The sequence below is a fragment of the Gorilla gorilla genome, chromosome 6, assembly GCF_029281585.2.
Source record: "Gorilla gorilla gorilla isolate KB3781 chromosome 6, NHGRI_mGorGor1-v2.1_pri, whole genome shotgun sequence".
Classification (NCBI taxonomy): Eukaryota; Metazoa; Chordata; class Mammalia; order Primates; family Hominidae; genus Gorilla; species Gorilla gorilla.
In genome coordinates, this window is record NC_073230.2 from 33,579,529 (window position 1) to 33,601,395 (window position 21,867).

General features: G+C 45.7%; 1 protein-coding gene across 1 annotated transcript in view; it reads left to right on the forward strand.

Moving 5' to 3' along the window:
- Positions 1-885: 885 nt before the first annotated feature.
- Positions 886-21,867, forward strand: part of NFE2L3 (NFE2 like bZIP transcription factor 3) — a 35,015-nt gene continuing 14,033 nt past the window's right edge. The window contains exon 1 of the mRNA XM_004065399.5: positions 886-1,544. Coding sequence (XP_004065447.4) covers positions 975-1,544 — 570 coding nt within the window. The 5' untranslated portion in view covers positions 886-974. The remainder of the gene's footprint in view (positions 1,545-21,867) is intronic.

A 21,867-nucleotide genomic window follows, 5' to 3' on the forward strand; every position in this document is an offset into this window, starting at 1 on the left:
AGGGTAACTGTAGAGCTGGTGCTGTCAACCCTCAAGGAAACAACGGATAAGGAGCAAAGGATACCGAGAGGAGGTCTAGCACTATGCAGAGCACGCCCAGAGAAGAGAGAGGGGTCTGTGAGGCTGAGACTGGGGTGTGCAGAGTGGTGGGATGACTGATCCCAATGGCAACGGTGGAATTTATATGTGAAACTCCGAACTTTACACGAAATATTTCATCTGACCTCAACACTTCCCTGTTTGACAGGCTCTATGATCCCCATTTTACAGATAGCGGAACTGAGACAGAGAGGTTACTCTTGCCCACTCTGCCCGCCAAGTGTCCTCACGTTGGGGTGGAAGCCCGTTGCAAGCTGCCAGGCCCCTTGTAGCTGCCCAGTCACTCTCCGCCCAGTCTACACATCCTGTCCCTTCCCACCCAGCTACCCACCACCTAGCCCTCCACCCCAACTCCCGCCCTTGGCTTCCAGCAAGGATGGCCCAGCTCACGGCCACAGGGTGGCAAGGGGCCACTTGGTGCCCAGAACAACTTCTGCTCCCAGAAAGCCTTGCGTTCCCCGGACATAAAGAGGCTTTGAGCTGGGGGAGCCCCGCCCCGCGCGGCCCCTCCCACGGGCGCGGGCCCCGGGCGGCAGGGGGCGTGTTCCCGTCGGCTGCGCCCGCGGCCGGGGGCGGAGCTTGGCCCCCGCGCCGGGCTGCGGGCGGCTGGGCGAAGGGGCTCGGCGCTCAGGTGGCTCCTTCTTCCCTTCTCCCGATCCCCGGCGGTGCCAGGCACGGTGCCGGCTGCCGAGGGAACGCCTTTGTGCCCGGTGCTGGGAACCCGCGACGGCCGCCGCGCGCCCCGGTCCATTGTTTCGCTTATCTGGGTTCCAGGCAGGTGCGGGCCGCGCGCGGGTTCCGCACGTGTCACCCCGGCGGCTGGGGCGCCGGGACCCGCGGGCGCCGGCAGGGGCGTTCCCGGGCGCGCGGCGGCGATGAAGCACCTGAAGCGGTGGTGGTCGGCCGGCGGCGGCCTCCTGCACCTCACCCTCCTGCTGAGCTTGGCGGGGCTCCGCGTAGACCTAGATCTTTACCTGCTGCTGCCGCCGCCCACCCTGCTCCAGGACGAGCTGCTGTTCCTGGGCTGCCCGGCCAGCTCCGCCTACGCGCTCAGCCCCTTCTCGGCCTCGGGAGGGTGGGGGCGCGCGGGCCACTTGCACCCCAAGGGCCGGGAGCTGGACCCTGCCGCGCCGCCCGAGGGCCAGCTGCTCCGGGAGGTGCGCGCGCTCGGGGTCCCCTTCGTCCCTCGCACCAGCGTGGATGCGTGGCTGGTGCACAGCGTGGCTGCCGGGAGCGCGGACGAGGCCCACGGGCTGCTCGGCGCCGCCGCCGCCTCGTCCACCGGAGGAGCCGGCGCCAGCGTGGACGGCGGCAGCCAGGCTGTGCAGGGGGGTGGCGGGGACCCCCGAGCGGCTCGGAGTGGCCCCTTGGACGCCGGGGAAGAGGAGAAGGTACCCGCGGAACCGACGGCTCAGGTGCCGGACGCTGGCGGATGTGCGAGCGAGGTACGTGCAGAGCGGGAAGCGAACGAAGTGCGGCGTCTACGCCGCCCGGAGCCCCCGAGGCTTGTGTTGGATCTGAGCAGGGGCCACTCTCGCTGTGTCCTGGCACCCTTAGCCCCTGGGCTTTGCAGGTTCGCAGATGCTGCTGTTCTGATTCCGAATGAAGGGCTACTAGTGCTGTCGCTGTGGTTTTTAGGTGTTTAAGGAAGAAGTGGACGAAATCATCCGTTTGGTTATAGAGAACACCTTTCCTTGTGTTTGATGGCTGGCAAGAGTAGTTCGGGGATGGGGAGGGGAGAAGCAATGCCCACTGTCTTCGCCCAGTACCTCATGTACACTGGGATGTCGTTCTCTGGGACCCGTGCCCAACCTGGACGATGTGAAGGAGGCCGTGACCTCTGGGAGGATGCACGTTTTTAAGAACGACTCTCCCGGCCTAACGCAAGGGCCTTCGCCCTGATTTCAACCCAATTGCTGTTCGTTTTTGCTGCTTCCCTGGATTAAGGAGCCATGGTCAGGGTCTATTCAGAGGCCAGCCGGCAGGCGGTCCCCCTGTGACCTAACCATCCCCTGCACCTAGCAATCCTCCTTCCTGGAATTTGTGTAACCTCTTATTAGCATAAAGAAAACAGGTACCTTGGCAGTCACTTAGTGACTAACAAGTTCCCTTTGGTTTATGGGTCCAAACCCTTCTCTGGCTTAACTTCTTTCTGAAACCAAGTTTACCAAGATCTGTTGCTTGAAATATGTGGTGCTCCCCATGGAACGTTTGAGTTCAGTCTAACGACACTTTAACACCAGTTTCCACAAAACCACTTTACCCAAAGTTCCTTCCAGGGGACTTTTAAAATTCTGTCTTGGCTCAAACTTTAGTGTTAGCAACTGGTATCGATCAACCAGTGGTGATCAACTAGTGTTCTTCGGGTGTTGTTTTTGTGGGGCGCATTCTTACGCAAAATGGGAATTGGGGCTAAACTGGTTTGTTTGTTGCTCTTCAGAATTGCCGTTTGTGTAGGCAGTTGCCAGACAGGCTTCTCCACCCTCCTGGAGGGGTCATTGTGTGGAAGTGCTCGGTGATTCACTGTTATGCTGATCTGAGCCCTTCCTCTTCCTGGGGACCGGAACCAATGGGGTGGGGGCCAGTGAGAGTCTTGGAGGGATCCTTCTGTGTTCAGGATATACTGTGGGAGGTTCTTCCCCGCTCACTCATCCAATCTGGACCCCACGGGGTCTGTCTCACCTAAATGCTCTGCCCTCTAATAAGTGAGTACTTGCTGCACTACCACCACGCCTGGTTCTGTAACACAGAGTTGAAACCTAGTGCTGGATGCTGTACCAGATGGCACTCTGCCACCCACACCCGAATGCCAACCTGTGTGCAAAGTGCACAGGGACCTGGAGGGAGAAGAGAGGAAGCTGTTCAGTCCTCGGAAACTTCCCTCCCAGCATCACCTGGGAGACAAAGTGGCCTTCCCTTGGCTGTTTTTTTGTTTGTTTTGTTTTAAAGACAGGGTCTTGCTCTGTTGCCCAGGCTGGAGTGCAAAGGTGCAATGACGACTCACTGCAGCCTCAACCTCCCCGGCTCCAGCAATCCTTCCACTTCAGTCTCCCAGGTAGCTAGGAGAACTGGCGTGCACCACCATACTGGCTGATTTTTTGTAGAGACAGGTCTCGCTATGTTGCCTAGGCTGGTCTCGAACTCCTTGGCTCAAGTACCCATCCCATCTCAGCCTCCCAAAGTGCTGGGTTTACAGGCATGAGCCACCATGGGTGGCCTAGACTGGCAGGCCTGCCTTGGAGGCATTTTTTGAGCCTAGGCCAGCCAAACCACTGTGGAGGCTCTGAATCCAGCTTTCCTAGGGGAGAGAGTGAAGTTCCCCGAGAACCATTCTCCTGGCAGTGCCTTCCTGGCTGGGCTGGCATGTGTGCACCATGTTCACTGCTGGGATGACCTGGTTACATTCAATCTGGCAAAAATCAGCTGTCCAGCTCCTTACAGTTGTCACGGCCAGTTCACTTTTGTTGCCTTTTACATCAACCTTGTGTGGTGCACTGGCCAGGCACCCTTATATACAATTTGTACTTAAGAAAAATAGGGCTGAGTGCGGTGGCTCACACCTGTTATCCCAGCACTTTGGGAGGCTGAGGCAGGCAGATCACTTGAGGTCAGGAGTTCGAGACCAGACTGGGCAACATGGTGAACCCCATCTTTACTAAAAATACAAAAATTAGTTGGGCGTGATTACACATGCCTCTGTAGTCCCAGCTACTTGGGAGGCTGAGGCACGAGAATCACTTGAATCTGGGAGGCGGAGGTTGCAGTGAGCCGAGATTGTGCCACTGAACTCCAGCCTGGGTGACAGAGTGAGACTGTGTCTCAAAAAGAAAAAAAATGAAGAAGAAGAAGAAAACTAGAAGCCTAGGTTAGGGATTTGGCTAAAGCCACATGTCAGTGCCAAAAGAGAGACCAGAGCCTGAGTCTCTTGACCCTCAGACTGGCACATTAATTAAGTACCTACACTGTACTCAAGCTCTTGGGACATCTGGGACATCTCAGTGCATCTGGGATGGGGTGACTCAGCCTCCCACTGCCCAGGCTAATCACTCTCCAGTGCTAGATTGTGCCATTCATAATGAAGAGGTTGCAATTTGGAACCATGACTTTGGGGAGAAAATGGGCTGGAAAAACAACACTGGTCTTTGCAGTCAGCTAGACCTGGGTTTGGGAGTATCACCTGCTAGTATGCCCTCCCATAAGCTGCTTAAATCACTCCAAGCCTCAGTGTCTCATGTCAAGTGGGAGAGGAATGTGTACTCCAGAGGGAGGTGTGCTGATTAAGTGGGAAAAGCCCATGGGAAGAGCAGCATGGTGCCTGGATTGTAGCTGCGCTCTTCTGCCCTCCGTCCTTAACCCACCCTCCTTCACCTGTCCCCTCTCACTGGATTCCTTTTGGCTTGTCTGCATATCTAGTTTGGTTGGTTATTGAAGAAGTGGGGTATGCTAGACCCAGACTGCCTGGTTTTGAATCCCAGCTCTACCACGTCTGTGACCTTGGACAAGTTGCTTATCCTTTCTGTGCTTCATTCTGTGTGCATTCCCATGCACAATGGGAATCAGAAGGGGCTTACCTCAGAGGGTTGATGTGAGAATTAAAAAGTTCATTCCATGTAAAGGGCTTAGAACTTGCCTGTCACTTAAGTGCTTAGTAAATGTTAGCTACTGTTAACTTCAAAGAGACGAAGTGCTTTGTCCCATAGGAACATAATTTTTAATTTTAAAAAATAGATAATTCCAGTGGCTTACATTTGAGTTGCAGGAGTTTTATAGTATAATTTTCCATAATTTATGTACATATGCAAAAATATTTTGGAGTAGGGGATTTTCCAAGTATCAAAAGGAGTACTGTTTTGGTTTCACTTCTTACTGGGGCTTATCATGATCTGAAAACGGACTCTGGAATTCCCCAGGGCTGACACGCTTCCCTTCATAACCACAGTCATTCACAACGGATGAAGCATGCATTCTTCCAAGTAACACACAGGTTAAACAAAGAAATGAACAGTTTTTGTAGAATTGAATGTGTAAACGTATGGAACAGCTGCCTACAGCCAGCTTCAGTATTTCAGAGAGCTGTTGCCACTTTGAAACTGAGAGGGCTTGTAGTCATTTTGATGTGGTTTCCTATCCTGGTACAGAGACCCTCTGCTGGGTGAGGGGTCTGGTAAGACCTCTTGATTAACTGCCTGAAGAAACTGTTGGGCTGGGCCCGATGTGGTGGCTCACACCTGTAATCCCAACACTTTGGGAGGCTGAGGCAGGAGGATTACGAGGTCAAGACATCGAGACCATCCTAGCTAACACGGTGAAACCCCGTCTCTACTAAAAATACTAAAAATTAGCCGGGCACGGTGGCACGTGCCTGTAGTCCCAGCTACTCGGGAGCCTGAGGCAAGAGACTCGCTTGAACCTGGGAGGCGGAGGTTGCAGTGAGCCGAGATCGCTCTACTGCACTCCAGCCTGGGTGACAAAGCGAGACTCCATCTCAAAAGAAAAAAAAAAGAAAAGAAACTGTTGGGCTGGTTTCTTCAGGGCACAGAGAGAATCTGATCCAGTCAATATTTAATTTATTTTGAGACAGGGTCACTTTGCCTCCCAGGCTGGAGTATAGTAGTACCATCACAGCTCACTGCTGCCTCAACCTCCTGGGCTCAAACGATTCTCCCACCTCAGCCTCCCAAGTAGCTGGGACTACAGACGCGCACCACTGCTTCTGGCTAATTTTTTTTTTTTTTAATAGAAATAAGGTCTCTCTGTGTTGCCCAGGCTGGTCTCAAACTCCTGGGCTCAAGTACAGGCATGAGCTACTGCACCCGGCCTCAATATTTAATTCTAAGAGTAAAGGAAAGAGAAAGAAGGTCCTTGATTGTTAAAGTAAAAATTGTTTTTCATTTCAGAATAAAAAATAGTCCCTAACTCCTGGGCAATTGGACAAGAGATGAAATTTCAGACATTTGCCCGTTTTTAACTCACAGCTATGTTACGGAAATAGTCTTATAATTACATACATTGCGTTTATGACAAGCGTTCACAGTGGGATTTTCATTTTGTTTACTAAAGGAAGTTGTAAAGGTGCACTATTGTCTTTGTATGGGAAAGGATGTCATAAGTTACTGTATGAATTTGCTAGGGCTGCCATAACAAATATCACAGACTGGGTGACTTAAACAGAAATTTATTCTCTAACAGTTCTGGAGGCAAGAAGTCCAAGATCAAGGTGTCAGCAGATTGGCCCTTCTGCGGGCTGTGAGGGAGAAAGCGTTCTGCAGCTCTCTCCTGCCTTTTGGTGGTTTGCTGGCAATCTTTGGCATTCCTTGGTTTCTTCTCCATCACCTGAGCTCTGCCTTCATCTTCACATGGCATTCTCCCTATGTGCATGTCTGTATCCAAATTTCCCTTTTTTGTTGTTGGGGTTTTTTTGTTTTGTTTTGTTTTTTATTTTTGAGATGGAATCTTGCTCTGTCTCCCAGGCTGGAATTCAATGGTGCAATCTTGGCTCACTGCAACCTCTGCCTCCCAGGATCGAGCGATTCTCCTGCCTCAGCCTCCCAAGTAGCTGAGATTACAGGCGCCTGCCACCATGCCCAGCTAATTTTTTAATTTTTGTAGAGACGAGGGTTTTGCCATGTTACCCAGGCTGGCCAGATTTCCCTTTTTATAAGGACATCAGTCAGTCATTGGATAAGGGTCTACCTTCCTTCCTATCTTAACTTACCTAGTTACATCTGCAATGGACCCAGTTTCCAAAGTATGGGGGTTAGGAGTTCAACATGAATTTTGGGGACACAGTTCAATCTATAACAATCACCATCTTCCTTCCATCAATTCTTGGGGTGTTCAGCTTGCTTATGATTAAAAGCTAACTGAGCTGTTTCTGAAAGCAGCTGGTCTATATGGAGGATCATTTGCATAGGACTTGGTATGTGCTCCTGAGAAAATCTGGGGTTTTGCTGGCTTGATGTGCAACCCTGGGGAAGCTTGGCTCAAACCATCTTTTTCCAGTCAGTATTTCCCCTCCATTAGTAGGTTACGGAGAAATCATCTTTGCCAAGTCTGTTGTATCATTCTCCTTCTTTCCATGACCCCTACTTCTCAACCCACACAGTGGGAAATGAGCATGCAGGGCCCAAGCCCTGACTTGAGGCAGGCTGGTCTAGGGGTCTTGTGTGCTGGCCCTGGAGTCAGACCAGCTGGGGAAGATCCCAGTGCCACACTGGCTGTGTGATCTGGGGCACACTTCTTAAGTGCTCTGAGCCTTGGTTCCCTTATCTGTAAAATGGAATAGTAAGAGCACCTTAGGGAAGTGGTGGTGAGGATTGAATGAGATAGTGCAAGTTGAGCAGGGTTGATACACTATTAATAATTCAGGTGGGGCTTGTACCGCTTCTTCCCCAATTTACTCCCGTCCATTGTGTTGTCAGGTGCAGGTTTCCAAAGCACACCTTGGTTCGTCTCTCTGCTTTTTGTGGGATGCCTCCTCTAGCTCGCCATTGCCTACTTATTCAGTATTTTGTCATTCAGGGCTGCCCTTGTGGCTTATGTGACCCAGCCCCCAGCTGCTCTTGCTGGGCCTCTCCATGCAGCCTTCTTTCCAGGAGAAAACTTTCTTCATCCCTTTCCCCAACAACCCTATGATCTCCTGCCCTTCAGTCTGTTCTTACCTTTGCCCAGAATGCCTTCCTTTCATTCCTCTGAAGTCTTTTATGGTTAAATTCTCAAACTCAGCTCAACCATCACCTCATCCATAAAACATTTCCTGTTCTTCCCTTTGAGCCCTATTGCACTCTGTAACATTTCTTCTATAGGACTTGGCATCCTCTCCTTTGAACTGCAGTGGCTGGAGTGTGGAGACTGGGTCTTGGCTTTCACCTGAAATAGCACCCAGGGACAGGGTTAGGAGCAGAGGTCAGTTCAGCCAGTGTCTGTCTGTTGAGCACTTATCATTCATGACATTGTGTTTGCAGAACTTCAAAGATACCACGGGTGTGAAGGTGTCTTGGGTCCTTCAAGGCCCGAGTCTCAACTAGAAGGTAGGTCAGATCTGAAATCCTGATGGGCCATCTGACTATTTAATGCCAACTGTCTGAGTGGATGAGGGCAGTGGAAAGCAGACTTTCAGGCTAGCATTATAATTAATCAAGTGGTGAAACTTGGGATTGCCTAAAGTTATATAGCAAGTTAGTGACCTTGCTAGGAATAGAACAGGTCACTGTTCTTAAGCACTGAGTAAACCATACCTTCTGCTCACTATAAAACTTCAAAGGTAAAAACAAAAGTCTGTCTCGTTCATGGCAGCCTTGTGATAGGAAGAGTTTATTCTTAAAATCTTGTTGCTTTTTTTTTTTTTTTTTTTTTGAGAGATAGGGTCTTGCTCTGTCACCCAGGGTGGAGTGCAGTGGTGCAGTCATGTCTTACTGCAGCCTCAACCTTCTGGGCACAAGCCATCCTCCTGCCTTAGTCTCCCAAGTGGCTGGGACCACAAGCATGCACCACTGCACCTGGCTAATTTTTTAAAAATTTGTTTGCAGAGACAAGGTCTTGCCATGCTGCTTAGGCTGCTCTCAAACTCCTGGGCTCAAGCTATCCTCCTGCCTCTCCTCCTAAAGTGCTGGGATTACAGGTGTGAGCCACCGCACCCGGCTGGGTCTATGTTAATATTCAAATACAATTCCAGGCAGCTGAAGCCTGCCCAGGCTGAGGTACATCCCTGAGTTGTTTTTGGTGGAGTTGCAGGTGGTGGTTGGCAGAATGTGGGCAAGTCACAGAGGCAAGACGTGATCTTTTGAAATTGGGGAGAACTGGGTTCCTGTCTTTATCTGTCAGTTCTCCAGAAAAACAGAATGAGTAGAATGTGAATAAATAAATACACATATACACACAGATTTATTTCAAGGAATTGGATGATGTAATTGGGAAGGCTGGCAAATTCAGACTCTCTAGGGCACCCAGAAACTCTGGAAGCTCCGCAGGAGCTGCGATGCTACAGGCTTCAGGGAGAATTTCTTCTTTATCAAGGAAACCTCAGTTTTGCTCTTAAAGCTCTCCAATTAATTGGATGAGACCCACCCAGATTATTGAAGATAATCTCCTTTACTTAAAGTCAGCTGGTTGATTGTAGATGCTAACCACATGTACAGAATACCTTCAGAGCAACACACAGGTTAGCACTTAATAGAATGACTTAAGAACAATAGCCTAGCTCCTTGACATTTAAAACTGACCATCACGCCATCCAGCTCCACCTCTTCCTGGGAAACCATGATTTCCAAATTGGTAAATGGAGAAAATTAACATCTTTCTTGAAGAGTTCTTGTGAGAATTAAATGACACTGTATGTTTAAGGGCTGGTACAGTTCCTGGCATAATAATAGACTGTCAACAGATGATTCGCTTTTATTGCTTCTGAGCTCCAGGTCAAACCTCCAGGACACCCCTTGTCTTCTAGAGGAAATTACCAAAGACTGGAATCCACTTCAGCATGAAAGGAACCCTTCCCTCCCCAAGGGGGAGGTCATACTGGAAATGGTTGAATGAATTGGGGCAGTTCCATGTTGAGAAGATCAGACTGAGGAAGGATCATGATCACCAACTTCAAATATTTGAAGAGCTGTTATGTGAAGGAGGCCTTGGACTTGTTGAGGAGGCAGAACTCTAAATGCCAACTGAAGTTCTGCTAAAGCTCAGCCGCAGGAAGAACTTAATTTCTTAGCTTCTCTCTCTGGTTTTTTTTTTTTTTTTTTTTTTTGGCCTTACCTTTCTTTAGAGTTTCTCCAAGGGTCTAAGGGCAATCCAGTGACAAAATGAGAGCCTCCTGGGGCACTAGTTAAAATGCAGATTGCCAGGCCCACCCATCTACCACCAGGCTGAATGAATACCTCTGGGGTTTTCCAGACCCCCAGGTGGTTCTTGTGCCATCCCAAGCTTAAGGTCCTCTGCCTTGACGCTCCTCCCCCAGGGCTCCTTAGTGTCCAGCAATACCTGAATGGAAGGAGTATCTGGCTGAAAGCCCTTCTGTGAATTTAAGGCTCAGAGCAGTTAAAAAACTGGGCGAAAGTGACTTACCAGGTACTTAAAAGTCAAAGCCCGATTTCCCTAGCTCCTTTTATTATTTTCTAATATATTCTAAAGAACATCTCTCTGAATGGGGGTGGAGGTAGGTTGGGGAATGGGGATCTAGCATGCAAAAACAATGAATGCGGAATTAGCTTGCACATAAGTGCAGTTTAAAATTCATGCTTAATGCCAGGCGCAGTGGCTCTTGCCTGTAATCCCAGCACTTTGGGAGGCCAAGACAGGAGGATCACTTGAGGTCAGGAGTTTGAGACCAGCCTGGCCAACATGGCAAAACCCCGTCTCTACTAAAAATACAAAAATTAGCTGGGCATGTTGGCACACACATGTAATCCCAGCTACTTGGGAGGCTGAGGCACGAGAATCGCTTGAACCCGGGAGGTGGAGGTTGCAGTGAGCCGAGATCACGCCACTGCACTCCAGCCTGGGTGACAGAGCTGGACTCCATCTCAAAAAAAAAAAAAAAAAAAAATTCGTTCTTCAGTTCTAGAACAGGCAAAGCTGAGCTAAAAATATTAGCGGGGAGAACTTTCTGAAAAGCTCTGTATCGTGGTTGGGGTGTCAGTTTACATGGGTGCCTCCATTTGTCAAAGTGTGCACCTAAGGTTTCTGCATTTCTGTGTGTATAAATCCTACCTAAAAACTATTAAAGAAGAATTGAGTGGGGAGGGGTGAAGGTATTGATGATAAGAGTGCTGATCATTGTTGAAACTGGGTAATAGTTACGTGGAAAGTGCACTGTATAATCATACAGTGATTCTGTATTCTGTTTATGTATGTTTGAAATTTTCCATAATAAGGAAAAATACAAAAAACATCATGTATTTTGAGGACCAGTTGGCCTATTCTGCCTGCTGGGATAATTTAACACTAAATAAATGAATCATAAATGATACTCTTTACTGCCGCCCCCATGGAACATGGGCCTCTTATGTCTTAGCTTCAGCTACCTAGTGGATATCTGCCAAGTTTTTCAGCTGTTTCTCTGCCTTCTCCAGGGGACTTTAGAAGTAAGTTTAGACTATTTCTTTTTTTCTTTTTTTTTGAGACAGGGTCTAACTCTGTTGCCCAGGCTGGAGTGCAGTGGCATAATCAGGGCTCACTGCAGCCTTGACCTCCCAGGCTCAGGTGATCCTCCCACCTCAGCCTACTGAGTACCTGGGATTACAGGTGCGCACCACCACACCTGGCTGATTTCTGGTATTTTTGTAGTGATGGGTTTCACCATGTTGCCCAGGGTGGTCTCAAACTCCTGGGCTCAAATGATCCACCTGCCTTGGCCTCCCAAAGTGCTGGGATTATAGGTCCGTATCACATTTTATTATGGAAAATATCAAGCATTTATTACTAGTGGAGAAAATGGAGATGGATAATGCCCCCCTCCCCATCATGTAGCTTCAACAGTTACCAATTCATGGCCGGTCATGTTTCATCTTTAACTCTTGCCCTCTCTGTCCACCCCTCTATTCTTTTGAAACAAATCCCAGGCATTTCTTAGCAAGGAGAAGAGAAAAACCAAGCATTGTTCCTTTCTTACTCTTCCACTACCTCCATTAACTCAAAACCTTCTGTAAATATTTCAGTATATATCCCCAAATCATAAGGACTCTTCTAAACATAACCACAATGCCGTTAGCACACCTAAAAGAAATTCACAAGGATTCTTTTTTGTTTTTTTGAAACGGAGTTTTGCTCTTGTTGCCCAGGCTGGGATGCAATGGCACGATCTCAGCTCACTGCAACCTCCACCTCCCGGGTTCAAGCAATTCTCCTGCCTCAGCCTCCCAAGTAGCTAAGATTACAAGCGTGCGCTACCAAGCCCAGCTAATTTTTGTATTTTTAGTAGAGACGGGATTTCACCACGCTGACCAGGCTGGTCTTGAACTCCTGACCTCAGGTGATCCGCCTGCCTCAGCCTCCCAAAGTGCTGGGATTACAGGTGTGAGCTACCACACCCGGCCAGGATTCTTTATTTATTTATTTTATTATACTTTAAGTTTTAGGGTACATGTGCACAACTTGCAGGTTTGTTACATATGTATACATGTGCCATGTTGGTGTACTGTACCCATTAACTCGTCATTTACATTAGGTAGATCTCCTAATGCTATCCCTCCCTCCTCCCCCGACCCCACAACAGGCCCCAGTGTGTGATGTTCCCCTTCCTGTGTCCATGTGTTCTCATTGTTCAACTCCCACTTATGAGTGAGAACATGCAGTGTGTGGTTTTCTGTTCTTGTGTTAGTTTGCTGAGAATGATGGTTTCCAGCTTCATCCATGTCCCTACAAAGGACATGAACTCATCATTTTTTATGGCTGCATAGTATTCTATGTTGTATATGTGCCACATTTTCTTAATCCAGTCTATCATTGTTGGACATTTGGGTTGGTTCCAAGTCTTTGCTATTGTGAATAGTGCCACAATAAACATACGTGTGCATGTGTCTTTATAGCAGCATGATGTATAATCCTTTGGGTATATACCCAGTAATGGGATGGCTAGGTCAAATGGTATTTCTAGTTCTAGATCCCTGAGGAATCGCCACACTGACTTCCACAATGGTTGAACTAGTTTACAGTCCCATCAACAGTGTAAAAGTGTTCCTATTTCTCCACATCCTCTCCAGCACCTGTTGTTTCCTGACTTTTTAATGATCACCATTCTAACTGGTGTGAGATGGTATCTCATTGTGGTTTTGATTTGTATTTCTCTGATGGCCAGTGATGATGAGCATTTTTTCATGTGTCTTTTGGCTGCATAAATGTCTTCTTTTAAGAAGTGTCTGTTCATATCCTTTGCCCACTTGTTGATGGGGTTGCTTGTTTTTTTCTTGTAAATTTGTTGGAGTTCTTTGTAGATTCTAGATATTAGCCCTTTGTCAGATGAGTAGATTGCAAAAATTTTCCCCCATTCTGTAGGTTGCCTGTTCACTCTGTTGGTAGTTTCTTTTGCTGTGCAGAAGCTCTTTAGTTCAATTCGATCCCATTTGTCAATTCTGGCTTTTGTTGCCATTGCTTTTGGTGTTTTAGACATGAAGTCCTTGCCCATGCCTATGTCCTGAATGGTATTGCCTAGGTTTTCTTCTAGGGTTTTTATGGTTTTAGGTCTAATATTTAAGTCTTTAATCCATCTTGAATTAATTTTTGTCTAAGGTGTAAGGAAAGGATCCAGTTTCAGCTTTCTACATATGGCTAGCCAGTTTTCCCAGCACCATTTATTAAATAGGGAATCCTTTCCCCATTTCTTGTTTTTGTCAGGTTTGTCAAAGATCAGATAGTTGTAGATATGTGGCATTATTTCTGAGGGCTCTGTTCTGTTCCATTGGTCTATATCTCTGTTTTGGTACCAGTACCATGCTGTTTAGGTTACTGTAGCCTTGTAGTTTAGTTTGAAGTCAGGTAGCGTGATGCCTCCAGCTTTGTTCCTTTGGCTTAGGATTGACTTGGTAATGCGGACTCTTTTTTGGTTCCATACGAACTTTAAAGTAGTTTTTTCCAATTCTGTGAAGAAAGTCATTGGTAGCTTGATGGGGATGGCGTTGAATCTATACATTACCTTGGGCAGTATGGCCATTTTCACGATATTGATTCTTCCTACCCATGAGCATGGAATGTTCTTCCATTTGTTTGTGTCCTCTTTTATTTCGTTGAGCAGTGGTTTGTAGTTCTCCTTGAAGAGGTCCTTCACATCCCTTGTAAGTTGGATTCCTATGTATTTTATTCTCTTTGAAGCAACTGTGAATGGGAGTTCACTTATGATTTGGCTCTCTGTTTGTGTTATTGGTGTATAAGAATGCTTGTGATTTTTGCACATTGATTTTGTATCCTGAGACTTTGCTGAAGTTGCTTATCAGCTTAAGGAGATTTTGGGCTGAGACGATGGGGTTTTCTAGATATACAATCATGTCATCTGCAAACAGGGACAATTTGACTTCCTCTTTTCCTAATTGAATACCCTTTATTTCCTTCTCCTGCCTGATTGCCCTGGCCAGAACTTCCAACACTATGTTGAATAGGAGTGGTGAGAGAGGGCATCCCTGTCTTGTGCCAGTTTTCAAAGGGAATGCTTCCAGTTTTTGCCCATTCAGTATGATATTGGCTGTGGGTTTCGCATAGATAGCTTTTATTAGTTTGAGATACGTCCCATCAATACCTAATTTATTGAGAGTTTTTAGCATGAAGGGTTGTTGAATTTTGTCAAAGCTGGCTAGGATTCTTTAATAATCATCACATATCTAGTCACTGTTCAAATTTCCTGTTATCTCATGAATAATTTTTCATAGTTGGTTTGTTTGAATCACAATCTGACAAGATCCATACCTTGCATTGTATCCAGCTGTTTTTGCATGATAAAGTAATATTCAAGCAGACAGGTGCTTTACTGGATTTGTATGCAGTCAGCTCCTGCCAGCACTGCTGTTGTAATCTGTGTGATGCAGTGTGAAGCGAGCGGGTGGGGCGGGGGGAAAGAATTCACCCTGGATGGCTCAAAGGAAGAGACTTAAATGAATGACTTCTTACAGCCATGTGGTCAGGGGCAGACAGGGACGTTGGAGTGCCCAGAGGCTCCCGGTGAGAAGGGATGGAAGGAATTGCTGGAGCCCAGGATGAGGGGCTGTCATCGTGGATCATGGAGGAAATGCTCTGACCTCCCCCTTGGCTATACCTGTGTTCTGCTCTAGCCTTCCCCTGGTGAACCCAGCTGGAAGCCAGCCAGCACAGGAGCCCTAGAGTTTCTCAGGGACACACATGGACCTGGAGGGGCAAACAAGAACCAGTACTGTGGCCAAGAGCTGGCTGTGAAATAAAAATGCCTGCCGCCAAATCCTGGTTCTGTCATTTACTAGCTCTGTGACTTAAGGCAAGCTGTTTAACCTCTCTGTGTCTCAGTTTCCTCCTCTGTAATAACAATACCTACCTTACAGGGATGCCGAGCAGCTTCAGTGAGATAATGTACATAGGGCCTGGCCTACAGCCAGTGCTCAATCAACACAAGCTGGAATTATTACAAACCGCTATTAAAAACCACCCAGGCCAAACAGGACACAGTCCCTCTTTATCTGGCTCCGTGTTTCTCTCTAGCCCTGATGACTCTAGCTTGCCTTCAGCCTAGAGACAGGCCTCAAAGTGCTTTGGCCTTACCACTCTCCCTCTGACGTCATCCTTCTCATAGGCACCACACTGTTCTTTGTGTTTGAAGGTTCTTCCAACCCTAGAGGTAAAAGCAGGTCTCCATCCCTCCTCCTCCAGATGAATAAATGAAAGGCCTAGCTAAAGCAGTCGAGGCTGTTCACAAAGGGTATTTTCAGGGGCAAACCCTCTACCACATGACTCAGATCCCAGTACAGCATAAGCGGCACACTTGCCAGTTGACAGGGGCTTCAGAGACTTTGCAAGGAGAAAAGAAAAGGCCAGCTTTGCTCCTTTCTTCCCCTTTCCACTACATTACTGATTCAGAAAACCTTTGCGCAAGACTCTTCTGCTCTGCTCCTTACCTGGGTGGCAAAGGTGAATGGCTGGAGGGCAGGTATCATGTTTACAGCCAGTAGGAAAGAAAAGACCCATATAATTTGTGATTTTAGATAGAACAGGATAAGTGCCATAAGAGAAAACCTAGAAGACATGGGATTTTAGAGACAGGAGCACCCAGTTTTGGTTAAAGGGCCCAAACTGAGAACATTCTGGATCCTTACAGAGCACAAATGGGTCAGTTACCAGCCAGAGGGATGTGGTAGGGCAGGCCTTTCCAGCAGGTGCCAGTTCTGTACAAGTCAGTAGGTGTTTAGTTGAGACTAAGGGCCCCAGCTCACAAGTTTACGATAGTTTCCTGTGTGGCAGGTGTGAAAATGTACTTTTTTTTTTTTTTAATTGTCCCAGCCCCACAAGGGTAAAAGTCACCTGCTCACAAATAAAAAGTAACTTAATGATGGGTTTAACTTGTCTATTCTTTAAATAAAGAGCATGAACTATAAACCTCAAGACTACGCAACAGAACTAGTAAAACATACTCTGTATCTCAGCTCCATGTCATTGAGTTAAGAAGAAAAACAGAAAAAGAAAGCAGAGATAATTACTGGCCACTAGGGCTAGCTGGTTTTGCTTTCTCTTGAAATCCGGATTGAGTTATTGGCAGTTAATCATTAATTGCAAATCTTCAGAATCAAAAAGCAGTAGCAAGGAGTAATTCATGTTTATATAGCAGCTTACACATATGAAGGGGCTATTTTTAAAATGAATATCTGATTTTTTAATTTTTAAGTTATTTTTAATTTTTTATTTCCAAACAAGTGGTGTGTGGTTACATGAGTGAGTTCTTTAGTGGCGATTTGTGAGATTTTGGTGCACCCGTCACCCAAGTAGTATACACTTAACCCAATTTGTAGTCTTTTATCCCTCACCCCCCTCTCTCCCTTCCTGCCTCCCCCCAAGTCCTTGAAATCCATTGTGTCATTCTTGTCTTTTTTTTTTTTTTTTTTTGAGACAGAATCATACTCTGTCACCCAGACCGGAGTGCAATGGTGTGATCTCGGCTCACTGCAACCTCCTGGGTTCAAGTGATTCTCCTGCCTCAGCCTCCCAGGTAGCTGGGACTACGGGCACACACCACCATACCTGGCTAATTTTTGTATTTTAAGTAGAGACAGGGTTTCACCATGTTGCCCAGACTGGTCTCAAACTCCTGACCTCAGGTGATCCACCTGCCTCAGCCTCCCAAAATGGTGGGATTATAGGTGTGAGCCACTGTGCCCGGCCATTCTTGTCATTCTTATGCCTTTGTATCCTCATAGCTTAGCTCCCATTTATGAGTGAGAACATATGATGTTTGGTTTTCTCTCCCTGAGTTACTTCACTTAGAATAATAGTCTCCATTTCCATCCAGGTTGCTGTGAATGCCATTAATTCATTCTTTTTTATGGCTGAGTAGTATTCCATCATATATATATTATACGATTATATATATATAATCTCTATATAATATAGAGATTATATATATTATATATAAAATATCTAATATAGAGATTATATATTATATATAAAATTTCTATATTATATAGAGATTATAATATATAATCTCTATATATAGAGAGATTATAGATATATTTCTATCTCACAATTTCTTTATCCACTCATTGATTGGTGGGCATTTGTGCTGATACCACATTTTTGGAATTGCGAATTGTGCTGCTATAAACATGCGTATGCCAGTATATTTTTTGTATAATGACTTCATTTCCTCTGGGTAGATACCCAGTAGTGGGATTGCTGGATCAAATGGTAGTTCTACTTTTAGTTCTTTAAGGCATCTCCGTACTGTTTTCCATAGTGGTTTACATTCCCACCAGCAGTGGAGAAGTGTTCCTGAAGGGGCTGTTTTCAACTAATTCCTTAAAATATGAATTAGATATTATCTTCTCATTTCACACATGGGGAAACTGAGGGTCAAAGAGGTTTAGCAACTGGCCCAGTGTTACCCAGCTATTGGGTAGGATAGGTCTTTTTACTCAGCTGTTTTGAACTTGGGACCTCCTAGCCACTAGGCTGTTTTGGGCTTTGCAGACTGCACATTATATTACACTTGATTCTAGCCAAAAGGCCGAGAAGCAATTGCAAATTATATTACAAATTCCATAGGCCTTTTTTACTTTGTAAATATTACAGTAGCAAATCCTCCACTCCTCCCTGCCTTGAGATTCTCCCTCTCCCTCCCTCAAGGTAGAATAATTGCTAACTGTTACAAGTTGGGTTCTCTGGGAAGCAGACTCTGAGACTGCCTTTAGTGTGAAGGAGGTTTATTAGGGGGAGCCATTGGGATCAATAACTGGAGACAGGCAGGATTAGACAGAAGCAGAAGTCGAACTGTGATGCAGGCTGGCAGAACCCAGCACCTGGGCTGACATGGATGCATCAGACTTGTCCCACATTGGGCCAAGATGGCCTTGTCTCTTTACCCTCGCCTGACAGGTCATGGGATGTGGGTACACTGGGATGGGTGTGACCTTAGGGGAGGCGACTATTGGCTGCTGGAGGCTGGCTGCCCACAGGTATGTGGGAATAGCCACAAGTCCTCCTTTGAAGGGGACCTGGGCTGCACATCTCCACATGCATCCCACTAGCCCTGGAGGAAATGCTTCCTCTCATTTATCACTTACGATGCTTGTTGTGTTTATTATATTTGCTTCACAATAGGCTCTCAAGAAAGAAAAGTTGAATGAATACGGGAAGGACCATCTAAGAAGATACTTATTCAATACCTAAGTCTGTGCAGGTTGAAGTATTTTTCTTCCCTAAGTCTGTGGAATTCAGTCTGCCATCCAGATTCTTGAGAGTGGCCGGGCGCGGTGGCTCACGCCTGTAATCCCAGCCCTTCGGGAGGCTGAGGTGGGAGGATTGCTTGAGCCCAGAAGTTCAAGACCAGCCTGGGCAACATGGCGAGACCCCGTCTCTACCAAAAAAAAAAAAATGCTTCTTAAGAGCTATGCAGTCTCTTCTTCCCCTTCTTAAGAGCTATGCAGTCTCTTCTTCCCCTGTGGCCTCAGGTGGGTCACCATATGGGATAGTCCTGCTTTATGCTTGTTGCCCAGCCTAATTGTTAATAGTACCCTCTTACCCTCTCAAAAGTGGATGGGTTTGGTGATAAATTATACGGTCACTTATTCATAGACCTTTGGAGTGTCAGAGCTGGAAGGGGCCCTCTAAGGAAACCAGGTTTTCAAGACTGATGTGACATGGCCCCCAGGTCTTGGTGTCTTCCTCTCCCTACCTGGCTAAAGAAGAAATATCCACTGTAGCCACTACCTTCCTTCCCTTGGCTCTTTCAGTTGCTCATCTTTAAGAGCAGGCAGGCACTCTAACATTTCGAATCTGTCCCCACCTCAGTCCAGAGTTGTGCCCCTACTATCTTCATATTCACCCCTCGTTTCCTATGTATGCTGATACCTGCAAGACTGTCCTGCTAATGAGCTGTTTTCTCACCTTTTAATTAGCAAATATTAAGAAACAAACCCAAGGTAGGTGGGGTGTGAGGAAATGGGTTTGCTCACATACCAGATGGCAGTGTAGGTTGGAACAGCCTTTTTGGATGTCTGTTGGTATATCCCATGAAATAAGTTTAAAAAGTTGTCAGAATAGTTTCTTCAGAAAAACAAAAAACTCCTGGCACAGACAGAATTCAAGGGGATTTCTTTCAAATATTCCAAGTATAAGGAATTCCAATGTTAAATAAAGCTTCCCAATTCTTTTTTCAAAACCAGGATAACAATGATACCAAGGCCTAAAAAAGCACATCACACAAGACCCTGACTCGCTCTTGGCCTGCATGACTCAGTCCTTTTGGAAGGCCGAGTGGAGAGGATCACTTGAGCCTAGAAGTTTTGAAACCAGCCTGGGCAAAACAGCAAGACGCTTATCTCTACAAAAAGTAAACATTAGCCAGGCATGGTGGCATGTTTCTGTAGTCCCAGCTACTGGGGAAGCTGAGAGGTGAGAGGATCACTTGAGCCCAAGAGTTTGAGGCTGCAGTAAGCCATGATCACCAGTTTTCATCTATCAGATTGGCACTTTTATCCATTGTTGGTAGGAATTATAATTGGCACAAACTTTTTTGAAGGGCTTTTCAGTAGAATCCATCAAATAAAAAACACACATATCCATTGACCCAGCATAAATTCCAGGAATGTATCCTACTTGCACACGTGTGCAAAGAAGTATGGATGAGGAGATTTTAATATCTGTTATAAGAAAATATTAGAAACAACTATGCACCATTAAGAAGCCAGTTAGGCTGGGCGTGGTGGTTCATGCCTGTAATCCCAGTACTTTGGGAGGCTGGCAGGTGGATCACCTGATCAGGAGTTCGAGACCAACTTGTTCAACATGGTGAAACCTCGTTTCTACTAAAAATACAAAAATTATCTGGGTGTGGTGGCAGTCACCTGTAATCCCAGCTACTCGGGAGGCTGAGGCAGGAGAATCGCTGGAACCCTGCAGGTGGAGGTTGCGGTGAGCTGAGATCGCGCCATTGCACTCCAGCCTGGGCAACAAGATCAAAACTCCTTCTGAAAAGAAAAAAAAAAAGAAGCCAGTTAAATAAACTATGGTAAGAGGCAAATGAGTATACCGTTTGGATATTATCTATGCCTTGAATTCCTTTGTCTCCTTTTTTCACATAGCTAGCTAGCTCTTTAACTTACCATAACTTGCAGTTATTTCATTAGTTCACTTGTATTTTTGGTTCCCTCTCTCTTTAGAATGTGAGATCTGGCCAGGAGTGATGACCCACACCTATAATCCCAGTGTTTTGGGAGGCCAAGGAGGAAGAATTGTTTGACTAGCCTGGGCAACATAGCAAGACCCCATCTCTACAAAAAAACAAAAATAGAATGTAAGATGTGAAGGGGGCAGGGTCTGATTGTATTTTTTACTGTCGTATTCCCAGCACTAGTGTTGTATTTGATACTCAATTTAAAATGACTGACTGTATCTCAAATACAAGTCATCCTTATTGGTGAAGCATTCTCATTAAATTCATCAGCAAGAATATCAGGTATCACCATTATTATTTAGCATTATTTGGGAAGCATAGCTAAAGCAATTAGATAAGAAAATGAAATAAGAAATTTAAATGTTAGAAGAGTTGAAAATATTAAAGTTTATATGTCTATACCCTTGGGGGCAAAATACAAATAAACAGAAAATTTAATGGGAGAAATTCTGGGCTAACCCTTTGCTGTTGCCTTAGCCAAAGTGATTTTGCTATGTAGGCATTTTTAGGTGAACCTTTTAGCTAAATATAATTTCAAACTTTTAAAAATGGCATATATATACCCTTTACCCAGATTTACCTATTTATGTCTTGCCTCATTTAGCTATATTAATAACGATGTCTCTCTGTATACATATGTGAATTGAAACCATTGCAATCCCTCATCACCCAGATACTTATTAGTGTATATTTCCTAAGAACAGTGATTTTCTTTTCTATACCCAGTTATCAAATCAGGACATTTAATCTGAATGTAAGGCTACTATCTAATCTACAGTCCATTTTCAGAATCTGTCAGTATGTATTTGCCGAGTCTCTTTAGTCACCTGTAATGTGGAAACACTCCTCTCTCAGTGTTTCTTCACCTTTAGATTGTTGAAGGGCATCAATCAATTAGTTTGTAAAAATGACCCCCAATGTTGATTTATCTGATGTTTCCTCAATGATTAGATTGAGATTATGAATTTTTGGTGAGAAAGTCACAGAAATGGTATTGTGTCCTCCATATCAGGAGACCACGATGTTGGTTTAACTTTGTATTTTGATGATAGAGTTGACCATTTGATTTAGATGGTGTCTGCCAGATTTCTCCTGTAGTGTTATTATTTTTCTTTTTGTAATTAACATGTAATCTGCAGAGCGATACTTTGAGACTATTTAAGTATCTTATTTCTCATAAAATTTTCACTCCTTAAATTAAGCATCCATTGATGGTTTTCTAATTCATCATTCTCCTTTTATATTTATTATTTGTATTCTACTATAAGAAAGATTTCCTTTTTCCTTCATTTATTTGTTTATATTTGAGTGCACTCATTGATTCTTTTATTCAACTCATTTTATTCAATGAGTTATGATCCATTATTATATTATACCTAATTTTGGCTTCCTGTAGTGTGAATTTTGATCATATAGAATTTCTCTGCCTCCAGTCC